Genomic DNA, 25228 nt, shown 5'->3' with positions numbered 1-25228 from the left:
GAGGGGGACAGGAGCACACAGTTTGAAGTGGAAAAGAAAGTGGAAACCACAAGTCTTGGCAGTAGATCTGAGTCTGGCAAGGAATTCTGCCCACCACAGTACTGTCAGGATTCCTGCAGTAGATTTCTTATGGCCTTTCACTGTAGTACAGGGCATTATCAGTGCACTGAGGTCATCTGGAGTCCTTTTTGGAAGATTTTCATGTTGGTGCATTTGATCCTCACATTCTTAGCTGGCTTTAATATCTTACACTGAAACACAGTTACAGTTTTCAATTTACCTAAAAAGATATTTGGATATGTTGGAGTCAGGATGGATGATGTGGTAGTGATATCTTCTGCCTGTATGGCACGCAGATGATAAAATTTTAGTATCTTACAGTTAAATTGAACAGAATTTTCTCTTGTAGCAGAAAGACATTATGCTTTTTTTTTTTCAACCTACGTGTGTAGCACTCTTCTAAGTATTTTGATAGAGTGTACTTTAGGTGAGTTTCTAGGATACTTAAGGTTAATGACAAAACTTTGACAGTATGGTTTTGCTTTATCTTAAACTGTGAGGACATGCAAAGGGGGCTTATGGAAAGTGTACCATGATTTTTTGTTGCCCATCAGACTTCTTCCCCTCTAGTATTCATTTTCCTGAGGTGCAGAACTTGTTTTTTTGGGGTTTGTTCCCCTCAAAAAAAATTGCAGGAAGTCTGCAGAGGTTCAAGTTCCAGCATGCACATTCCTCAATTCTGCTATAGTAAAGAGAGCTCTGTCAGCATGGCAGTAGCCTAGACTAACTTGGTAGTTGCTGTGAATAATATTAGAAGTCTTGCAGGAAGACTTAACTGTGAACCAGTGTGGGGGATCTGCATTTCAAACTCAAGTTATGTCAGTGGCTTATTGTATTTCCTGCTGAGAAGTACAGATTTTAAAATAGTTGGAAACTGAAGGCTGCCAAAAAACTAGAGCTGAGATGAACAATTTTTGCACAACTGCATCCTTCTTTTGCTGCAGTTGTTAGACCAGTCTGCAAGAACTTCACCATGGAAGAGTGTATCCTGTAAAATGCCCTGTAGGAGAGGGGGAAATCATGAATGAAGTGATATTATATTGCCTTCAGTTTTTCCACTTCTCCCTGATTTTCCCATTTGTATAAATAATTTCAAAACGGTAGGATATAGAATTGATGATGGTAATGTATCTTGTATTCTCTGTGCAGTATTGCCCAGATTTTGTCTCTCTGAAAATAATTAACTGGCCACATAGCTGGTTTGAAACCTGATTTATATAACAAGATGAAACTTAGCCTATTAGCCAAAAGCAGAAGTTAATGACTGTTTATATGACTGTTCCAGAACTTCTTAACTTTACAGCAGAGTTATTTGGTACTGCTGTAATGAAATCTAACCAACACAGGATCCCACAGAGCATTCCTTGTGATTATTAATTCTATGATTCCTTGTAATTAGAAGCATGGGGGAGAAATACATTGATGTAGTCTGTTTTGTTGCAGCATGATGTGGTACCAGCCAAGACCAATTAAGTAGTTAAACTTTGATAACTTGCTGCTTACAGTAGGCCTGTATATGTTCACAATGTTTTAATTTTAAAAGTTTTTTTGTTTTCTTGCAGTTTTCCCCATTCCATGCAACTATATTGGCCTCTTGCTCCTATGATTTTACTGTAAGGTACAGTATTTTCTCTGTATAAACTGGATAAAAATAGAAAGGTGATCTATTTTAATATGGCTTGCAATAGAAAACAGTTCCAGAGTGGATATACTGGAGTGCAGTTAATGTTGCTGTCAGATGCCTCATAAGCTATGTTGAAAACGCATGGGTTTGTCACTCAAAGGTCAGCTCAGTCACTATGCTGAGCAATATCTGCTCTGTTGGATGCTTTCTGCAATCCTTTTCACATCACTCTGCTGAACATAGTTGCATCCAGCTGTGATAATGTCTGATAAGAAGGTAATACCCTGTTAAATTAATTTAGTTAGGTGAATTCATACGTTTCTGTGACACATTTTTATTTAGGCTTTTTATGAACAATGTTTTTGTCCTATCAGTATCCGAGGCAGCTTTAATAGAGTTCTGTAGTGTGTATGCTGGAACTCTTTATACAGTTCTTCTGCAAGTTCCCCTGGCTGATCAGTATATCTTCTACTGCTGAGGATCTTGTAGTACTGTTGTTTTAAAGCTAACTCAAAGTCCTAAAGAAGTTTGATTTGATACTGGGATTTCTCTAAGATAAATGGTATCACAAGTCAATACACTATGAAATATTCCTGAATACCTCAACCAAATTCTTTGATCTACATTTTAATTTTCTAACATGGACTGAATGTAGTAGGCAGTACATTAAGAAATGGGAGAAGTCATAAGTCCTTCATAAAGGAATGCCATGAAGTTATTCCACTTGTCCAAATCATCTCAAGTAATGTCACTTCTGGTTGTATCCTAATTGTCTGACACCAGACCTAGAGAGGTTCTGCTGTTCTAATTCTCAGTGCCTGTATATGTTGCTAAATCATAAATCTACCCAGTCTTCTGCCAGAGCATCATATAAAGTTGCATCATGAAGTTAACCCATTAAGCATTGAAGTGACTTGATTGTCCTGTCATGCTCTTCCCCTTTTTGACACCAACTATATCTCCTTCATGTTTGGTGCTAATGTGCTTCATGCAGTACTGAAATCTAGAGCAATTTCATCTCTGACATTTTCGTATGTGGAAATTGTCAGAAAAGATGGAGAGAGCTACTAGCTCACAAAGCATCATGTCTATAAATGTAGAGCTTGGGGACCTCTTCACAAAATTCACTCTAGGCATTATTTTTCTGTTCAAAGATTTACTTGTCATTACTAGGGAGAGAGAGCAGACTTGAAGAGATGAAATAAAGATTTTTAACAGTTTTCTAAAACAATTAGATTTGGTATGAATGAACAAACAACAGAGAAGACCAGGTGAAAGTCTTAGGAAAAGGTGTCACAAGCAAAATATTCTGTATAATGGAGGAAAAATGTTGCCATAAGAATTTGGGAACATCTCTTTTAAAGACTATGTTGTACCTCTACCACATACAGTCATTTTACTGGATGCACCATACACTCCACATGTATATACATACACACATCCTGTCACATGTGCACATGCACATTCACCACACACACGTGGATGTGAATATATGCACACATACACATACATTTCAATTTAAGAGTAAAAATCCTTGATCAGTATGTAAAAGGTGGAAGAGAAGTATGGATTCTAGTACATGGAATTAATTATGGATCTTGTTGAATCTACTCAAGGCTTTTTAGCCCCATTTGGTGGGGCGGCTCTGAATTTTGATTCCTACAACAGCATGGTATGGCAGCCCCTTAAAAACAGATTTATTTCAGTGTTATTTTAATAGCAGTTTAGTTATGATACTGTTAATTTATAGTCTTTGCTGTGTCTGTTTGAAGCTCAGAATTATCTGCAGGCATCAGTTTATAGTAGATGACAGAATAGAGCATAGTAGTGGAGCAATCCTTTACTGTCAGAGTTCTGTAATCTTAAATGCTACTGAAGCTTTATAGTTTAACCAAACAGCTGCAAATCTTAGTTCAGATTATCAAACTACCATGTAAGAAGCGGGGATTTTGTTTATTTCAGGTCATACAGCTAGTTTGGCACATAATCACAGCTGGATATCTAAAAGAAAAAAGAGTAGGTTGAAAACAAAATTAACAATGCTTAGCTTACTCCTTTGCAAATAGAATAATCATTGAATGTGAGCACTGTAGTCAAGCTACTGAAAAGAAACCTAGTTCACATGCCAACTTCATACTGGGAGCTGAGAAAAAGAGAATGTTGATTTGAACTTGAGTTTTTACATACCATGGTATAATGATTTATAATCCCTGTCCAGTAAATGCTTCACTCAGACAAATATTTTCTATACCATTTCCTTACTCTTTGGAAGAGCTCAGAAAAAATGTAGGCTAATTAAAGTGCAGATTGAACACAAATGAATCATTAAAATGCCAGGAAATACACAAAGTACTGTAACATTTCCAGAACTACTTTAGGTCTGCATGCATATTGTTAAATGCTATCTCTGTCAAAATTCAGTTTGGAAGAACATCAGTGTCATCTTTTACTGGAATCACCATTTTGTATTTTTGGACCCTTCAGTATAAAAAAGAAATCTTGGTGCATTAGTCACAGACAGTGCTCACCAAAATCTAAACAGAAGATCTGATAAATTATAGAGCTTTATTAAGCTGGTGTCAGGCCAGATCTTGGATCATATTCACAGAAGCCTGTCCCTAACGCGGAAAGGCAGTTTTTGTTAAAAATTGTACTATATTGGACATCATCTCTGCAACACACTGTAAGGTAAACCACTATCTCCAGCTCTCCATCACTATGTACAAGTTCAGTAACTCTGATCACAAAGAAATCTTACAGGATAAGGCTGATCATAAAATAAACTGCTAGGTATCCATTTCAGCTAGGTATCCTTACTAGCCTTGTATTCTTTTTTTGGTATCTTCTTTCAAGGTGAAAAGGTGGGTGTTTGTTCATTTGCTCTTCTTTTTTCATTTTCCTCAAATGGAAAATGTCCTTCTATACCTAAATTGCTTCATAATGTTGATACTTCACTGGAACTATAATGAAATAATCTCTTCAGAATATTAGTGTGGAAATAGTTAGATGTCCCTAGTTAATGCCTGAAGTAACCTCATTGCCCCGATTAGCCTGTATCCAAAAGTAGTTTGACACTAAGCTCTTCTCTGACAGAAGTTTCTCTAGTTTGCAGGAAGAACTCTTGGAAGTGAGCACAGGAATTAGAGAATAGGCGCAGGGGGATGAATTGTGTGATACACGTGTAGTAAACTGGCACTGAGTTCTGTATTGCTCTTGAAAGGTTCCTGGCTTTGTACATTCACCTGCTACTGTGACTTGTGCCTGGTGTGGTTGTGTGTGAAAGCTAGCATTAATTGTTGAGTGGGCTTTTATGGAAAGCACCCTCTAAACATCTGCTTCACACCCACCTAAAAATACTATGTATGAAGACTTCTTGTAACCTAAGAGCATTAGTAAAGCTTTCATGAATAAATGAAATACTTTATCATAAGTATTTTTTTCTTACCCAGAAGGAGGTAGACTTGTTCTTTGTGCTTCAATCTGTTCATTTTCATAGACACATTTCCTGGAGTAACTTTTGAACCTATTGAAAGCTTAACTAGATTTAACAGGAAACATGTAGTCTAAATTTACAAAGCTTTAAGCTTTTACAAATTTAATGGAAACTTATGCAAGAGAGGGAAACTCCAAGTACTGCCTCAAGGAAGGTAAGAGCTGTAGCATGAATTCACCACCACAAGTAATCCTACTCATCTGCTAGCTCCTCATCATGCAGCCACAGGGTGCCACAACACATGTATTGTACAGACACTGGAACCTGGAATGATACTTGCTTCCTCATTTTCCCCAGCCAGTAGTGAAGGTAAGGGTAGAGTGGGAGTGAGGACAAGGTAGAAGATATGCAGAACAGACTATATTTGGGTTGGTAAAAGTGGTTTGATCAGGGAGCACTTTGTGACACTGCTATGGGTGGTACAAAGTACAAAATCCATAACTTGACAGGCTTTTTCTCGTAATACCTTGTTCAGAATAAGCAGTCCACTTATTCTGCACATGCAGAGCTGATGAATTGCATGCCAGGTACACATAAAGCAAAGAAACTGTAGAGAAATGAGGGAGAAGTTATATTTTTAACAAGTCCAGCCTTAAAAAGTTTAAGAAAATGCTCTCATATAGGTTTTGGGGTTTTGTGATCAGTGCAGATGTGACTGAAGTTGTGGCTTCATACCTAATATGGGTAAAAATAGCAGTTTAAGTGACACACCTGTGATTGTACAGGCTGTACAAACCTGTAAGGGACCCTAAAAGCCCATGTGATTGTCTGGCCCATTTTTTAAGTTCGTGCTGCTAAGTCTGTAGATATACTTAAAACTGAAGTATTGCAAGCACACCTACTTGTGCTGTGAATGCATCTTCACTTCTCTGTACAGCCATCCTGCTGTGGTAAACAGTGTCTTAGAAAAATTGCATTTCCCTCTCAGTCTACAGAATATGGTGGAAGTTGACTCTCAGGAAAGTATTGCTGTCACCATGGTGGTTTTGGAAGCTGTGCAATAGACAGTGTTTCTCACTTTGGAGTGCAAAGTTGTTATGAGAACCATCATTAATTTGTCATCAATGATTCTCAGTCCTGAGACTGAACATTTTTTTGAGCTTTCATTAGTAATTATTTATATATTAAAAAAAGGTATCAAAGCTTCCAGTCAGTCTGTTGAACTAAGTTGCAGTACTCTTAATCTCTAAACTGCTTCTTTACAACACAACTTCATAAAGCAAACGCTATATTGTCCTACTATTTTTTAAATTGATCAAATGGTCTTTTTAGGTTCTTTATTCATGTTGATCTTAAGTTATTTCCTTTAATCATAGTTTTCAGTTATGACCATCTGTCTTTCAAGAATTACTAGAGAGCTCTTGTGGCAAGGAAGGCTAACACTATTACTTAGAAAAAAAAGCTGTGTTTCCTTACCTTCTTATGAACAAATGTGGGAGGATGAAAATGCTGAAATGGTCTTTTGCTCCTCTCGCCTGCAAAATAAGTTGTTTATTTAAGATCTCAGGTACTAGGAAAAAATTAAGAGGGTTGTTGCTATGGCATAGCCATTGTGCTGATACCACTCTCCTTGTTTATGAAGGAGATAACATCTACATATTAAACAAACTGACCCTGCTGGCTCCAGTGTTTGCTATTTTCCCTGAATTGGTTTGAACTTACAGTACTTCCATTGCAGTTGGTCTGATAATGAGCTGTTCTTGTTAAGTATTGTCACTTTTCCCAATAAAGGCAAGGCAAAGAGACCTCTATGATTGTTACAGAAGTAGTAAAGCATATAATTGACCCCTGTGTGAAAATCTGGGCTGTAGAAAATTTGATTACAGCTGACAGCCCACAAAATGTGCTGTGTTGTGCAGCCTGTAGACTTTTCTCAGTGGTATATACAACACAAGAAAGAAATAAATCTTTGTTCTGTGCCAGCATACGGGGTTTTGTCAGCGTGTTATTATCAGAAAGTTCTGTGTTTGAATCCTTTTTTTCATGGCTGAGGTGCCTTTTACCTCTATTTTAATCCCATCTTCTCTTAGATCTCTCACACTTCCTGTTAATTGCATTGATGGACACTGCATCTATTGGGACAGTAGCTGGGAGAAATAGAGGACCTCAGAATTGTTATTTTCTAAGTATTTTTTATAAACCAAGGCTCAAAAGAAAAAAATTATTTTAAAAATATGAACTAGTATAATTAACTGTGTAAGGCAGCTGATCTGTGTAGTGCACATTTGTTACTACATTATAGTACTAAATTTTGTTTTACAGGAACACAGTCTCAAATTTGACAATGTGCATGACTGAGATCTCTAAATGAGTGTGTAATTTTTATTTAAATAAAGACCCCATAGTTAATGATGCCAAAAACTGAGAAAAGTCACAAATTGTGCTAATATCTTTCAGGGATAAAATTCCCCAGCCATCAAGAAATATAACAAGAATATTCTAGCCTACATTTTTTCTTCTCTTTTAATAATGTCCCAATGACTGCTCCTTGGTGCCAACTTTGATCTCAGTTTCTGCAACAGGACACAAAGATGGCTTTGCCCAGTGGGGTTTAATTTATGCAAATCAGCAGATGGCTTTACCAGGAGTATGATTTGTTATGTTTCTTAAGTGGATGAGTTTGCTTTTTTAAATACCCTGGCAGCAACAGATTCGTCAATATCTTGCATTATATTTTTGAAATGGCCTTTCAATTACTTTAATTGTGGTTTGTTTGATTTTTTTTTTCCCTCTCTCTTTCCCTCTTTTATTCTCTCTATAGATTCTGGGACTTTTCCAAGCCTAATCCTTTGCTGGAAACAGTTGAGCATCACACTGAATTTACATGTGGTCTCGATTTAAGTCTTCACAACCGTGGTCAGGTAAGAGCTGGGATGCATTTACTTTTCACTTGCCTGTTATAGGCACTGTGGTCATGGCTGGGCTGTAGCACTCAGATCCTCTATAAGTCACCAGATTGCAGTAAGCTTCTGGAATTGAGTCTGGCTGAATGCTTATCAAATAAACCTCATTTCAGGTCCATTTTTATTTGTGAAGCAGTTCCTTGCATTGGGTAGGAGAGGAGGGCAGAACAGACAAGATTGCAAAATCAGATAACTGAAAGCCATGGTGAGCTCTGGGAAAATGAAGTATTTTGCTTCAGAAGGAAGAACAGTAGAGAAGAGTCTAGAATGCTAAGCTGAGATACAGAGCTTTCTTCCATCTACTTAAATTGTCAAGTTAAATGTTGGTAGTGTTACACATGATGCCTAGGCCTGGTTTGGCATACTGTTTAGAGGACTACGAGTGGCTTAATCTGTGGCTGAAATTCAAAAACCCTCAGCTCTTAAAGTGAATAAGTAGAGCCTATTTTATCAGTAGCCCTTATACTGGTTCTGTAAGGATTCTTCTCTCCTTCTGTTGCTACAGTTGTTTCTGTTTTGTAAACAAAGGATTCTTATTTTGTAGTATGAAATGATTTTTAGACAAGAAACTTTGAAAAACTGAAGGTAATTTTTTACTTTAAAATGAGAAAGCATTTAGTTTTCCACACAAAAAAATGCTGTAAGGTTATTTATTAATTGTTCCTAATGCACTATTTAATATGCCAGAGATATAATTTACATCTGGATTCTTCTCAGATTCACAGTAAAAAGATTTTTTTTTTTACCCTGGACGAAAATTGTAACATCTGCATTCACATTCTGTTTGGACAAAGTGAATTAAAACCATTGTCGTTTCTGCTGGTAAAAGGACAAAGAAGAAAGGTGTAAGTTTGGCACATACGTAGCTTACTGCACACGGAACCATTCTAGCTAAATGATAGCTTGGTGGGGTTTCTGCCCAGTTGGTTGTTCCTAAAATTCTGTTGCTTCAGTGGTGCTGCAGTAACTATACACAAGGCATGCTGTGAGCCACGTGGGGGAAATTCTAAGGCTCAAAAAAGCCTTCAAGGTTCAGGTTATTTTTCATCAGTGCAAGGCAAGAATACTTAAAGACCAGTTGCTGGGGATTGAAACTTCATCCTGTGTGACTGCATAGATGTGATTTGGCTGCACTGGGTCCAGAGGGAGTAGCAAGCATAGCACAGTGTATTTAGGGCTTCACAGCCCCACAGCAGTGCATGTGCTGAGCCCAGTTCAGTTTTCCATGAAGTTGGTGTGGGTTTGCATTTGGTCTGAATGAAGAGAGAAGATTTTTTCTTTCATTTTGTATTGAGGGTGTGATTACTTTGACTACGAGCCCATTGCTTCATGGTAGATAATGAACTGAAAGAAAAGTGTGCATGAACTTTTACATTGAAAAAAGGAAAATTATGAACAGTAGAACATTTGTGCATTCAGGTATCTTTTTTCCCACACAGAAATTCTACAAGTCTGATGTTGGACTTAGTGCACAAAATCTATAAATCTGAGGTACATACCCATATTTACTGAGTGCCAATGTGCGTTCCAGACAGAAGTTTGGCATTTGCAACAGCTTTGATATTGCTCTGGTTTTTTCCATTGACTTGATTTAATGTATTCTGAGGGTTGGATATCACAGCAATACAAATTGTGAATGGGGTTTTTTTTTTAAGAAGCTTAAAAATCTGTGATAAAATTAAGCTCTTGCTAAGTTAAGGAGTGAACACAAGGGAAACATAACCCCCATTTTTATAGGAAGACCCATGAGACATTACCTTGAGTATACTTTGTTCAGCTCTGAGCAGGACATGGACCTGTTGGAATGAGTCCAGAGAAAGGCCGTGAAGATGATCAGAGGGCTGAAGCATCTCTCATACAAAGACAGATGTATGAGAGATGATGAGAGAGCTGGGGTTGTTCAGCCTGGAAGAGACAAGGCTCCAGGGAGACCTTGTAGCACCCTTCCAGTACCTAAAGGGATCCTCCAAGAGAACTGGAAAGGAACTTTTACAAGGACATGTAGCAAGGGGTAATGGCTTCAAACTGAGAGATCATTGGTAGCCATAAGGAACAAATTCTTTACTGTAAGGGTGATGAGACACTGGAGCAGGTTACCCAGAGTTGTGGAAGGAAGTGTTCAAGTCCAGGCTGAAAGGGACTTTGAATAACCTGGTCCAGTGAAAGGTGTCCTTGTGCGTGTCGGGGGGAGCGTTGAACTAGATGATCCTTAAGGTCCCTTCCAGCCCAAACCATTCTATGAACACCTGCTGAATAGTTGCTTCCAGTATGAGCCCTTGGAGTCTTTCCCTGGCTTCTGCATCCATCCAGCAAAGATTATTTGCTTAAATTTTACGCTGCTGTTCCCAATAAGTAGCTTGTCTTTATGTCTGTTCTTTATAAATCTGATGATGAGCTCCATTATTTGTTTTCTTCATTTATTTGCATGATTTGTGATTTTCACTGTTTGCTTTATAAGGAGTTATGACTTCAGATTTGAACTGCTTCTCTCCTCCAGGGAGAAAGAGAAGAAGGATCCAGGAAGAATGCAGGGTATTTTATTTATAATGGACAAGCTATTCATTTATGCTCAAATTAAGTACCATTCTGGTCATTAACCTTTGCTTTATTCTTAATGATATCTTTTGTTGTCTAGACAGATTATGTTTTCTTCGGCTTTGCACAATGAACTTCAGCATTTTTGAAGTAGTTTTTACATATCAAGGAAAAAATTATATGCATTATTGAAAGTGTTCAGAACAGATATTGTGATTAAGCAGCTAGTTAATCTAGGAATTACAAGACATTCCTGTGGATCTGATTGAGCTTTGAACAGAACCCTCAGGCAGAGAGTAGGTACATGCAGGCAGGCTGGTTCTTGTGCTAAGGGAGGCAACATGGAAAAAAATCTGGTCATAAGGAATGTGAAGAGACCCACTAGTATTATTAACTAGATGAAACAGTAAACTCCTTTGTGCTTAATTAAATATTCTAGTATCTATTTTGTATTATCTGCCTCTGTAAAGTAGGTGTTTTTTGAAAGCTTTGAATTTTAAAAATCAGATGTTGTTTGGTTTGGGGTTTTTTTCCTCCACTATAATGTTAGTATCAGATTCATGGAAATTTGAGACAACAAACAAACTTTCAGGTGCATACAAAAATGTGCATTTTGCAGTGCAAATCATTAACAGAAATGATCCTCATGATATTCAGTGTATTTCTCTGTTAAACTGCAAGTGCTGGTCTTGCCAGGCATGTTTTCCAGGAGAAAATACTCCCAACTCCAGCTTTCAGCCAAAGTAGCCTAGGCATACACAAGAACAGTGACAAGACCCTAAGCACCAAAATTCTGTTAAATTTCTGATGTTGTGTATTGTTAAGAAGTGAGAAAGTCTGTTTACCCTGTCAGCAACACTGAGTATGCAGTTTTTAAAATCAGATCGTTCTTTCTAAAGTTTAGGAATAAGAAAAACAGCTGAAGTTTTCTTCCTTGTATATACACTAGATAGACATTGGATGTATGTAGGGACTAAAAAATGGTATGCAGGTATAAATTACTCCTTGTTTGGGGCTGGTAATGCTAGACCATGTAGTGGAGTTGTGCTCTGTAGCTCACTGGATTTCTTACTTCTCTCCTTATATTTACTTTTCCTGTATGTGATCTGTGAATGGTCTGATGAATAAAAATATTATACTCCTTTAAGCCATCTCTTCCTGGGATTTTGCTGTGTTTGCATTCATGTTTACATGCTGTAGGTAACTTCCTTTGGTGTTACTTGCACAGCTTTATTTAAAAGCAGCCTTTTTCTTCTATTGTTAAATGCCATATGGGAGTCGTGAATGCATTTTGAATATCTTCAGGCAATCCATTAATGACACAGATAAAAGTACAGATCCTGTAAACATTCTCTTTTTGTCTTGATTCTGAAATTATTTCCATAAGTATGTAAAGAATAGAAATACACCTGTATAATGAGTTTCTTTAAATACTGGACAATCCAGCCCTTTCTGTTGCAATTCTAAAACAATTTTGCTTAAACAAATGTAAAAAAAACCTGACACTGAATTTTGTCTGAAAATCTTCTTTAGCTACATCTCACATCTGTTCTGAACTCTGTAATACAGCCAGTGGAAAGTATAAATTACTGATTGCCACTGAGTCAGGCTTTCTCTTGTGCTGCTGAGAACAGGATTAAGTATCTAATGGAAACAGGAGAGGAATCTTTCAATTTCTCTATACTTCTGTGCTATGAACAATGACATTCCTAAACTGCAAGGATACGTAATTTTCAGTGGGAGTGATGGCAAGTGTTGTAGTGAGCACTTGGTATGTGAAAAGCACATAGACGTCTGTGACATGCCAGATCAGAACAGGACTCCACAATGTACCGTGCTGAGGAGCTCCTTTTGGAAATTAAAAATGTTCAGCTCCAAATGAATGAACCAAGTGTCAGTTCTCTAGTTCAAAATCATCTGTTACCTGAATGCTTGCTGAAGTTTAGGGTTTGAGAATAATTTGTGTACAACACACATAGTGATCACTTAGGATTTGCTTCTACTGTGATTGTGTGTGTTTGGATCATAATTGCACTATAAAAGGGGCAGCTGTCTGTGTAAATAACTATTTCTGTCAACAAGTTTGGGTTGGAAACTTGTTTTCTCTAACCTTGTGGCTAGAATTCTCCTCCCTATGCAACCTGGTGGGGTCGGGGTGAGTGAGCAGCAGTGTGGTACTCAGTTGCTGGTGGGGATTAAACCATGACACACAGAGCACCGCTTACTGTGGAGACAGTGATGGTACCAGTGTGATACCCATGGCTCTTGTGCTCTGTGTTACACTGGCCTTGTGGTTTGGCCTTCCTGAACTTCCACTCTCTTCTTCCTAAAGCTGTGGGATGTCACCAGCATGTTCTGCCCAACCACTGTCTGCTCCTTCCTTGCACCTGGCCAGTGGTACTTAGAGCTAAGAAGAGGTGCCTGCACTGATCTGCTGATCCAAGGAAACTGATAGCATCCTGCATCACTAAAATTTTAAAGCTGTAATTTCTTACTAGCTGGAGGGAGGCCATAACCAAACTATATACACTTGACCTGCGTGCCCTGAACTTGAAATCTAGTTCTAAATTCATCCAGCTTTATGGGGAAATATTTGATCATTGTCAAGTTTTGGTGTGCAGGTTTGTCCTGCTCCTTTTCTTTGTGCTGCTTTTGCAGTGTGCTGCATTAGCTGTGCCAGCACAGGAAGTAGAAGGGACAGGAGGGGCTGCAAGAGCTGCCTTAAGCAGTATAGCAAAATATAAATGCAGATGATGTCTTTAGTAAGGCTGTTTGGCTATGTATTTTGCTGTTCATTTAAATTAATTGTGGATACTCAAGAGGCCCAGAAATGTTGATTGTTCCATATAGAAGTGGAGCTACATCTTGTGAAAATGTACAGAGGAACAAATACTCTCTGCTTTTTTTCTTTTGATCACTTGCTGTTATCTTTTACACTTAATTACTAAAGACCTGATAGCTTCCACCCAGCTGTTGTGGCTATGCCACTGCTATAATTATAACACTATCTTCATTTTAGTCTCTCCTTATGGTCCTTCTCCAGGATGCTACTGAAGTTAAGCAGTTTCTTTGATTCTTTGAGATAAAAAGAACCTGCTTACCTAATTTCAGAGTGGATTTTTCCATAAAATATCAGATTTCACCAGCTGCAAGTGTTAAACCAATCTGAATAGCTTACTGAATTGGAGGGGCTAAAAGAAGGAGATAGTTCTTAGTGGTGCTTACTGTATGTCTTTCCCAAACTGTGAAAATTAAACTTTCACTGTGTAAGTTAAAGCCAGGCACTCATGAGTAATAATGTGCCATTATCAGCAAAAGTTTCTTTGTGTTTGGAAAGGTTTCTGTCAGGCATCACGATTTTGTAAAAGCTGCAAGTGTTTGGAGAGGAAAATCTAGTTTTGATACTGAAGTACTGGGAAGCATGGCAGACAGTACTTTCTTACTCAGTAAATGTATTACTTGTGCATTTTATTTGGTGCAGTGGCTTACAAATACTTGCTACTTCTGCGAGCCCCATCTTTTACTCAGTGTAGTGGGTTCTGTTACTTTCCTGTATGACCAGTAAATATTTGGGAAGTCCCAGTGAATTGCACTAGTGAAACTCAGGGGAAGACAGCAGGATGTTGCAGCTGTTACTGAAAATACTGTTTGGCTTATGATTATTTGTGATTATATCCCAAACGGAAGGAACTGGACTCTACTCTGAGCTGAAGGATGAATTTGAAGGTCAAATAGGGTCATTAAAAAACAGTTTCACTGACGGAAATTGACTGCGTTTGGGGTCACCAAGGTCAGTATCAGCACAGAAAGGCATTTTGTGGTTCCAAAGTACCTTCTACAGAACTTAAAATTTATTTATCAAGTAAACCAGTTCTTGGAAGACTGAGGTGATGTCTTTCTCCTAATTTTTAGAGTAAAGAGGAATTGGTATCAAATCTGTGGAGATTTCAAGGATTTTTTTTTCTAACCTGCAACTCACATCTCCATTTCCTTTACAATTTACTGATGAAAGGACACTTGGAAGACTTCTATTTAGGAATGAGTGGCTTGACTTCCAAGTCGTCTTCCCATTACCCATGTCAGAGCAACAGAACAAATGATGAGACAGCTCTTGACTTGTTAGATCAGTTCTTTGTGACATATCTTTGCAACGTGAAAAATAATGCCCTTTTTTTTTTTAAGAAAGAAACTGATTTTTAAGCAGCATTTGAAGCATCTGTTTCTGGTAACTCTAGTTTTAACCTAGATCTTTATAAGAAGTTTTGTTCTGGAGTATCTTTCATTTTGTCTTTACTGGAAATAATAATCAAATCAAGGTGTGTTTTCTTAAAAGTAAATTTTAAAAAATATTGGTGTTACTGCACATGGAAAATAAAAAAAAAATTATTTGAAAACTCCCATCTGAAACTGAAAACTTTCAGTCTCATGTAAAGGTTGGCATCATGCAGTTCACTCTGGCAAATACTAACCAAACAGGCCACAGTAGTGGTCCAAATTTCTAGAAGAAAATAGATATTGAATAAGTTTAAACTCATGCATGATCCATTATGCACTTGACCAATTAGTTTTATTGTTCACCTGTAAAAATAATTTGATGAGTAGCAAACCTAATATCTTGCTTTATCTTCAATTAATCTCCATCTCTTAGAGATGGAGATTAGAGGATGTTCAGGATCCCTCAAAACATGTAATAAGGATATAAATAGACCATTAAGTTATGTTTGAGAAGACACAGAAGATAAGAAACTAAAAGAAGAAGGGAAGCACAACTAATGAGAGTCAAGAACTGTTTTTTTTTTTTCTGCTGGCTCCTCTACAGAAAAAAGACAAGACAGGTCTCATTTGAAAATGGGATGGGGAGAAGCTGAGAAATGGGTCTCTCTCAGGCACATTTACATATTATCACATGATTCATTATGAGCACTCTGGAAACTCAGTGGCACCAAGATAGTTCTGGAGATATTAATCTAGAGAGGGCTGTACTTGGTTCTGATTAAACCCTTTCATAAAGGGTAATTGAACTCTTAAGTTTTTAGTTGTTCTTTTGAATATATTTAATCTTGATTATGCTAGCAGATTTATTGTGCCTTCAAGTACTGAATAAAAAAGTCAGTGGCTAACTTGGGAGTTTTCTCTTGTTCTCTTGCTTCTTCTGAAGGGTAAAGAGGCAGAATGTCATGCAGGTAATTGCACTAGACTGAGCGGATTGCCCTCGGGTGCTGGAAAAGGTCTAAGTCTATTGCAAGGCAAGATGATTGTGATGAATAGGAAACAGAGGGCCTGTCAAGGGAGTAAATCAGTTAGTGAGTCAATGGAAATGGCTCTGATAAATGAATGGATGTCAGTATTAAATCAGTTGGTGGAAAACATTATTATACTCTGGGACAAGGATAAACATTTCAATAAAATACAGGATAGCTATTTTAGCTGAGTTGAGCTATGATTTCCTAGTCAAGCAATTAGCTTTCTGGGATGACTGCAGTTTTTTTGTTTCTTTGCTTGCTTTTCTGGCTTCACTTGAAGAGAAATACAGTGATCCCCATTTTTTGTAATTGTTTTTGTATCTTTGTGGGCAGATAAATTGGCAAGATATTTATTCTGCAGTAACAACAGTATACTACCTGCAGTATGTATGTTGGTGCTGCAACTTTGCTGCTGAAAGAAAAGCATTAAAGACAATTAATGTGTCATTTTGTTAGACTGTCTTTGTTCCATGTAGTTTTAGTTATAATGAAAATTACCAGGCTTAGAACTCTTCTTCTATTTGCGTTATTTCTTGATGTAGTTTACTAGTCAGTGCAACAGAGAATGTTCTTGTTCTACAATTAAGCTCTAATTATTCTTCTTTTCCCTGCAGTTTGGTAGTTAAAAGTTGCTATAGTAAAAACTGTATTCTATAGTTACAAGAGTATTCATAAATGATAATGAAAGTTGCATGACATACAAAATATGCCATGCAAAATAGTCAATATTGTAAGGGTATTGCAATTTATACAGTTCTTTGCAACAGAAATAAACTGTCTTCTAGTCTGTTGCCATGTCAGTTAAGAAAACACCAAAAAACAAAAAACAAAAAAATGCACCCTCTAAAAACTGAAATCACTGAGATTTGTTTGTATCTCAGAGTAAAATTTGACCCCAAGACAGCAGACATTTTTTATGTTTTTTACATTTTTTTAAAACTTCCATCCCTCCATGCTCCTAATGGAGGGATTTTTATCAGGTGTGCAAATCAAGTGTGAGTCCATTTTCAGTTTTTCTTTATCTTCATCCCACCACAGGAGGACTTTCTTCACCTGTCAGTAACATCATCTCATTGATCAAAATGTAAACTCTAGGAACTTGCCCCTTTTTGGATGCTATATTTATTTAGTATGGTATGCTGGATGAGCTTTCATCCCCATGAAATTTCTAACTCTGTTTTAATATTTAAATTGTTGCATTTAGTTTATTTTTTAAAAAAGCCTAAAGTATGTATTTTTTTGATAATACATACTTTGAAGTATGTATTAAAAATGGTCATATGTCACAGGAGAACTGACATTTCTTAAATACTTTTAAAGGACTTATATTCAATATCCCATGTTCTCCTTTTCTGGGGAAAGGCACACAACTGTCGTACAACTGTAAGACCACTGTAAGACAGGTCACAAGATAAAAGGCAAACTGCAGGGAGAAGACATTTTGTAAACTGATGCAGTTGCTGCATGAACAAGTCCTTCTCTTCATCTTGGGCTTCATCTTAGTCATTTGTATACAAGGCAGTGAAAATCTCTGAGCTACTGCAAAGGGGCACATGGCACTCGCCATCAAAAAATGCTGGCTGCTGCACTCCTAGCTTAGAGTTTCCCCCTTTCTCTGACACTCTTGCCTGTACTTTGGAGAAAGTAAGGAGAAATGGAAATGTCATTCATTTTTTAATGTTCTGCCATGCTGCAGTGTCCCAGTTTTCCATTGATACCTGTGTTCTGTACTTCATGTGTGTATTTTCATCAAGGTTTCTGCTATCAGTATTTCATTATACACTTCCTGCCGCACAGGAGAGAACTTGATTCACTATTCCTTACTGTAGCTTGTTTTCCTCTTGTTGGCTGGCTACATTTTCTCTTTTCACCTGGTATCATTAAGTCAATGAGTTGGGCAACTTACCGCATGTGATCCTTTTCAAACTCTTTTAATATCCCCTGTTTATTTTTTAGTGTTGCTAGATTAAATGGTTCTATAACTATATTTGTTCAGAGGCCATTTCAGGGATATTAATTACATTGATAACAGGTGGGAATTCCCATGGGATTTTTTCCAAATGTTATTTTTGTTTCTTGTTTCTTTACAAAAATAGAAAATACTGCCTATGGAACATTGATCTGTAGCTGTGGAGAATAGTAAAAAACCTGCAGTTTATGTGATTGCCAGCTTCTACACAGCATTTAGTCGAAAACTCAAATTTTCTTTTTGGTATGATTTGAGAGACTGCAATGCAGCAGAACATTGTGCTACAGAAAGCTCTATTATGTCGTATGAATAGACAGACACATTGTCAAGAGTTTTTTTGACCCATTTAGATGTATATGGAAAGCACTTCAAATAACTAAGTAGAACCAGCTAAGGAAGCAATGAAAATGAATAATGGTGCAGTGTAGTAAACACAAAATGGGCTAATTATAGTCTGAAATGAAATACTGTAGTTGGATTTCCAAATTTTTAGTGTGCAGCTGTTCATTCTGGCTCTAGAAGAGAACAGGAATTGCAGGCTGCAGCAGAAGGAAGCTTGTTGTGCAGAGGATCCAATACTGTATCTTTTGTAATCCCAACTGGAAATGACATTGTAAAGATAATGCAATATGTTTTCAGCCAGATTTGCTGGCATTTATTTGTGGACCTCCTCAGCTTTTCCTTTTTAGCTCTCCTCTTTCTTCTATTTGCCTTAATGCTTGTCTTCTACAATATTTTGTGAATATATATCATACATAGGTTATCTTCTTGAGTTATTGTCTGTGTGGTTAACCCTTTCGCTTTGTTACAGACTCTGAAGTGCATTTCAATTAATTTTCAAACCTAAAGCATTCCATAGTCTTTTTCCTTGGAGTCTTGTTATTTATTAAGATCTTTAAACACTGTAGACTCAGGTTAACCTTTGGGTTTCTGGTTTAAGTTCAAGCCTTCATCTAGGATAGAGCCTGGGACGATGAATTCAGAAAAGTTGTGGTTATACTCAAATCAGTCACTGTCTTTATAAGATGCCTTTGTCACAAGTGGCACCGCTTCTTATTAGACTAGTGGGGGTCTAGGTAGTGCTTGGAGCAACACTATGGCTCAAATCTCAACGATCAGCAAATACACATCTCTCTTCTCAACAACAGACAGTGACTTCATAGCTTATCAAGCATGAGACTGAAATTCTGGCTTAATTCTTCCTGTGTAATTTTGTTGAACTCTTTTGGTTTTCCATTCCTCACCACTAGACATTAAGAAAATGTCTATTACAAATTTGCAAGTATAAGAAGGTTGTTCAGATCTGGTAATGAAAGGATCCTAAGACTCTATAAAGAGAAGAAACATGGCAGGGTCTGGACTTCTGTGTGTCCTTTCTTAATTTAATTTTCAGTTACCTTTTTTTGCCTATTTGGATCAACTGAAACCCAAAGGTTTCCCTGCTTTCCTCATGAGGAGTATGAAAAACAGGAGATTGTTAATTTTCACGTTTCTCAGTAAAGTTTAAAAAAAAACAAAACAAAACAATTTATTTATTTATTTATTATTTAGTTGTATTATTTTTGAGACATTGTAAGTCAGACTACCAACTGATATTAAATCCATAATATGCATTAAGTTCTCTGTGATTTTTGTAAAAATTGCACTTGTGAAGGACCTAAATAGATTTTGTTTGCTTTGTAGGTGGTGGACTGTGCTTGGGACGAACTAGTCAAGATCTACACTCCATCGTGTCTGGCAGTTCCTGTTTAGAAGAGAAGATGATCTGACACACCAGGAGCCTTTCTCTCTCCCCCCCACAACTGGACTTGTGCTAAAGTGTCAACAGTGTCACTAACCTCAGTGTCTCTTTATAAGTAGAACTGCTTGAATGGAGTGTTGTGCACTTGAACATGTGGAGACTTCAGATCTTGGTTTACTGTGTAGGTAGTACTTGAGCTAAAAATGTTCCACAGCTACTCAAAAGCTGAAGAGTGGCCATAGCAGATATCAGTGATGTCTTCAGAGCTGAATAACCAACACGAGTTTGTCATCTGTCTGGCTAATGAGAGCAGAGGCCTGAATCTTCTTGTTCCTTATAAAGATTAAAAGAAACTGGCAGTGTATTTTGAGATGTCACTGTACAAAAGAAAAAAAATTAAAAGAGAAAAGCTTTTTACTGTAAAGTACTGTAATGTCAACTGAAGTTTGTATCACCCAGATGCATTTATGTTTTGCTGTAAGTCATGTTGCATTATTTTCTTTTGCAATATGATGCATTTACTCTTGATCGACAGTAAATGTCATAGTTTGTAGCCAGCTGATTTGTTTGACCTTTTTGATTGCCGCTTCACAAAGATGGTGAAGATTATTCTCATATATTTTTCCTTTAGATCTCTTTGAGTAAAACAGTTGATGAAGTTATATAGAAACATACTCTGATAATAGAGAAAATGGTTATGAAAAAATGAAATACATACAAAACTAATTGGATCACAATCCTCAAGATTTAGAGATTGGGCAACCATCTCTTCTATTAGAGTTGTCTTCTATTTTCACTTAGAAAGCTCTTCCAAGAAATAGAAGGGGATTGTGGCCATAAATCCACTGTTTCTGGACCTGTGGCAGCCTGGCCAAAGTGAGAAGTGATGTCCAAACCAGTTGACCTATATACATGCAGATTAATTGCATGATATAAGCACAGCACATCCAGTATGGCCAAACTATTGCAGTCACTACACTATGCACAACATATTCCAGGTATGTTGAATACTTTGCACCCAGTTTGACCCCTCAGCCCACATGCTGGTACTTCCATCTAAGTTTTCTGGGGCGAGTAGACACGTTCAGATGTTACGTTTCTCCAAACACCTCTGAACAGTGTTTCATGATCAAACTGTGATAGTAGTCCAGCGCTCATAGCCTTCTTTCCTCATTTCCTGCTAGCCATTTTTTTTTTACCTTAAAACTGTCTCCTTTCTGCTGTTAGCCCATCTCAACTACCACTACAATCAAAAGACTCTTTGCGGGTTGGGTCTTTGCAGATCTCTGGTCAGGTTTTCTTACTGTGGTGTTAATTAATCCTTTACCCTTCTGGGTTGCAGAACTCATAGATCGACCAATAGCAGACACTGCCAGATCTGCTGGGTGCTTTGAAGCAATGAAGGAAAGAATTCAGCTGAGCTAAGACCTGCAATTTGCAAGGAGAGAATGATTGTTCTGTTTTGGAGAAAGAGCCAGGGAACTAACAGGTAGCCACAGGGAGACATGCATATATTGATGGGGTATATAGGGCTGGACAGGAAGAAACTCTCTTCTACAACATGACAATTTGGATCCCAATTGGATCCTGTACTTTTCTTTGTCAAATGCAAACTGCCCCTGGACTGACATCTTTTTGAGTTGAATTAATAACAAAAAATAGATTTTGCCTTTTTTTATGACAGTGTGCTATACCAAATCCAAACCGTTCACTGCACTTTAATTCTGTGTGCTGAGGAATAATGCAGAATAAAGCTGTGCTGCATGCAGCTTTCAGCAGTACCATGGGCCATAAAATCTAATTTTAGGCATTAAAATTGATTATTTCAACTTCAATAGTTCCTCCACTCTTCTGTTTTATCTCCCTTTTCTGCTTTGATTACAAGTTGCTTGTCTGAGTGGAACATTTTGGTGGCAGGTGTGTATTTTATATGCATGTTTCTTGGGGGACAGACAGAGTGGGTTATTCCAGAATGCTGGCATAGCCTATTGGTTGGAAGGGAAAATTTAGAAAACCTAACGCAGGGGGAAAAATTAGGAATTCTGAACATGCACACTCAGCACATGGATTAAATCTTTCCTCAATTGCCTTCTCTTCCTTCATGTCCTGGTTAGCTGTATCCGGATTTATTTCTCTTGAAAGATGAGTGCATCCAGAAGATGCACATAGTAAATAAAAACTGTGGCCTTTAATCTTGCTGTGTGATCTTTGAATGGTGAGAATGTGCTGTAACATTTCTGCACTGTAACAGAAAAATCAATTTGGCAATAGTTGTTGCTGATTCTTAATTCTCAGGGAATATTTGCTATAGTTGTTTTGAAGAAATACTTCTTATTTTATGACCAAAATACTAGCTTCCAATATTTTTTTTCATTTACTGAAACAGTTAACAACAACAATCTAAAACATGTAATGTGTTCTGCTTTCAAACTTGCTCATGTGAAAGATTTTGTTTTATTTAAGTTTGGGTTTCTCTTTGGTTTAAGAAACATATTGATTAATCAAGTTCTAAGGCATGGATTTGTTGTTCTGTAATGCTATTAAATTAATTGCACACAGTGTCTTTGGCTATACTCTTGTGTTCACTTCCCCAATTAAGAAATGCTGTTCAAAAAGTAAATGCCGTGAAAGATACTGAGAGTATCTTCTAAGAAGAATATCATAACCATGGTTTATTTCATGTATAAATACTGGGTGGTAGTCACAAATTTCCTCTGTACTGGTAGAGACCATACTTTAGCAACTTTTCCTAGCTGTGTGCCCCATCAGATCTTCATTTTCATAAAGGCAAGAAAGCTATTTTAAATTATTCTTTGTGACTTGTGCTTGTGCAGAGTATGTGTCAGTGATGAAGTGATCTCTTTCTTCTAGCCAAGTACAGTGCTGGCCTCAGATTTTGCTGCATAAGCAGGCTGTAGTGTGCCTTTCAGCAGTACTGCTCAGCTGTGCTCAGGGTCATGGAATGGGGAATGGATACAACTCGACACAGTTCTTCCCTGATAGACCTGACGGTTGCATTAGACTCTAATTAAGGCAAATTTTCCATTAAGCATTTTATAGAGGTCTTTACCATTTTCATCCAAGAAGCCATTATAAAAAATCTATGCCCTTAGGAAGACAATAATTTTTTGTTTTCATCTCACCTGTGTCATTGTAGCTAGGTGCAATGCAGAACTGAGCATAATTTCATTTAAACAACCAGAGTTAGGGTACCATAGTCATCTCATATGGGTAAGGAACCACAGAGCCATTCATTGCTAAGAACTGCCCCTCTGCCAGGCCAGAATTTAACAGAGTGAATGTATGAACTGAGCAGCCACTGCTCCCTCTGGACACATAAACAGCCATTGTGGGGAAAGCTCCTTCACTACAGTGTCACCTCTGATATCTCCCTGTTGCTTTATTCAATTCCTCCCCAGTAAAGAGCAGGAGAACATTTTGTGTGACTGTGTTGTGGTGGAGAGGCAGTACTGAACCTGGCCTCAATTCATATTGAGAAAAGGGTGGCTTGTCAAGGGACAACAGCTTCCTCTCCACCTCCCTTTCCTGTCTATAGAAAAAATTAGGAGTACCATGAGCGGTATTGCAAGAGAAGCCCTTATAGCACAGGTAAGTTCCAAAAGATAGGACTTGGTACTTGAACACTTGACTTTCCAAACTGAGTACAGGTGCAACCTCTCTTTGAGTTCTCCATTTAGTTCTGGGCCCCACAACGTAAGGAGGATGTGAAGGTTCTTGAATGCATCCAAAAACATACCTCAAAGCTGGTGAAAGGGCTGGAAGGCTTGTCCTGTGAGGAGAGGCTTTGGGCTTGTCTGGTTTGGAGCAAAGGAGACTGAGAGGAAACATCATCCCTTTCTCATGCTTCCAAAGGAGGGCAAGAGGATAGAGAACTGCTGATCTCTTCCCCTTGGGACTGAAGTGATAAGATGTTTGGGAATGGTTCAGAGATGCACCAGAGGAGGTTTAGACTGGACATGCAGAAATATTTCTTTACTAAGGCATTCAAACACAAACAGGCTTCCTAGAGAGGTGGTCAATGTCCTAGCTTGTTTAAGAGGCATATGTAGAATGCCTTTAACAACATGGTTTAATTTCTGCTCAGCCCTGAATTGGTCAAGCAGTTGGACTTGGATGATCATTCTACAGTCCTTACAAATGAAATAGCCTATTCAAATTTTTGTTTCTGATACATTTGATTTTGTGTTTCAGTCAAGGAAATATTTAGCCTCCAAAGCAGTTTTTCAACCTGATACTGTGCAATGTCAGAGGTTCACTTCTCTAGTGATAATTTCACTGGTGAGGTGACAAAATTGTTTCTGCCAGAGTATGCACTCAGGTATAGTCCAAATTACTACAGTGTTTCCAGAAAGCACAGTCTGATTTTTTTCCATTTGCACTTACCTGGCAAAAGGAGTTGTTTTTATCCCATGTGCAAACACTGTCAAGGTGATCCACACTTTTCTTTAAATTGTGTTGCATGTGGGCTTGGGGTGAGTCCAAAGAGAGGCTGATGTAAATGTATTGGCACATTTCTCCAGTGGGTTCTGAAACCAGGCTTGGTCTGCACTACCTATGGTTTCTTTTCCTGCATTACCAGTTTTCATCTTCAGACACTCATTCTTAATATGTACCTCATTTCATTTTATAAACCTTGCCCTGTCTCTTTTACCCTGCCTGTCCTGATGGGAGAAATCGATGGATGGTTATAAGGTAGCTCTGAATAAAAGTATAGTTTTTCCTTCCCTTGTGTTGTCTGACACTGCAGGAGAATGGTAGAGGGGACTGGCTGCCCGAGTTTTTGCTTTGCCTTTGCCTTAGAGTCGATATGGTCTCTTGCCACCTCCTGTTAAAACTTTCATCTGTAAAGTCGAGAGAAGCGATCAGCTTATTTAAGCTTTACCAGGCTTTAAAACATCACTTTTGAAAGCTCTGTGGCTACCAGTTTTTGGTAACTTCTCAAGACAATTCCCTCTGCTAGAATCCGGTTCTCCCGGCTTTTCTTAGCAGCGGTCCCCGTCTCTTTGCCGTTCGCAGCCCGAGAAGGCGCTCCTCGGATAAGCCGAGGAAGCAGGGGGGCAGTGGGAGGGATGCTGCCGGCAGGCTCCATAGATGCTTTTTCCCGGGAGGCCGTATATTTTTGGAGAGTAGGAGAAGCGGTACTCCCTTCTTGGGAATGCGCGGACCTGCACTGATAATCCCCGCTCCGGGAGACCTGGGGCTTCCCACGGCTCTTCCACATTATTTTCGGGCCGGTGGCCCTCGGCTGCGGAGCTGCGGGCGCCCCGCGGCTTTCCCCGGCACGGAAAGCACCTCGGTGCCCGCTCCGGCTGCCCGTGCTCCTGCACCCGAGCGGGGTCGGGAGGGCTTGCGGACAGCGGGAAAGCTTCCCATCCCCGCTGAGCCGGGCGTGCTTCGGGGGACGCCGCGGGACGAACCTGGAAACGCGGGGGGCGGGGGCGGCCGGATGGGGGACACCGAGAGCGGCGACGCAGACACACCGGGGATGGCGTGGGGACACACCGGGGGCGGGGAGGGGACGCGGATAGGAGGGGAGACACGCTGGGGGCGGCGCGGGGGGGACACGTCGGGGGCGGTGGCCGCCCTGCCGGGAGCGCGTCCTGCCTCCTCCCGCCCCCTGCCTCCGCTCGTCCCCGTCC

The 25228-nt window shown here is 38.7% G+C and overlaps 1 protein-coding gene across 1 annotated transcript in view; it reads left to right on the top strand.

Moving 5' to 3' along the window:
* The window catches only part of PEX7 (peroxisomal biogenesis factor 7), a 42400-nt gene extending 20271 nt beyond the window's left edge, over window positions 1–22129 (top strand). The window contains exons 8-10 of the mRNA XM_064413612.1: window positions 1623–1678; window positions 7939–8038; window positions 19511–22129. Of these exons, the coding sequence (XP_064269682.1) occupies window positions 1623–1678; window positions 7939–8038; window positions 19511–19579 (225 nt within the window). The 3' untranslated portion in view covers window positions 19580–22129. The remainder of the gene's footprint in view (window positions 1–1622; window positions 1679–7938; window positions 8039–19510) is intronic.
* Window positions 22130–25228: the final 3099 nt, after the last annotated feature.

The sequence above is a fragment of the Passer domesticus genome, chromosome 3 (assembly GCF_036417665.1).
Source record: "Passer domesticus isolate bPasDom1 chromosome 3, bPasDom1.hap1, whole genome shotgun sequence".
In the NCBI taxonomy this organism is placed as follows: domain Eukaryota; kingdom Metazoa; phylum Chordata; class Aves; order Passeriformes; family Passeridae; genus Passer; species Passer domesticus.
Note: the sequence above shows the minus strand (reverse complement) of the source record. Positions and strands in the feature narration are given on the sequence as shown.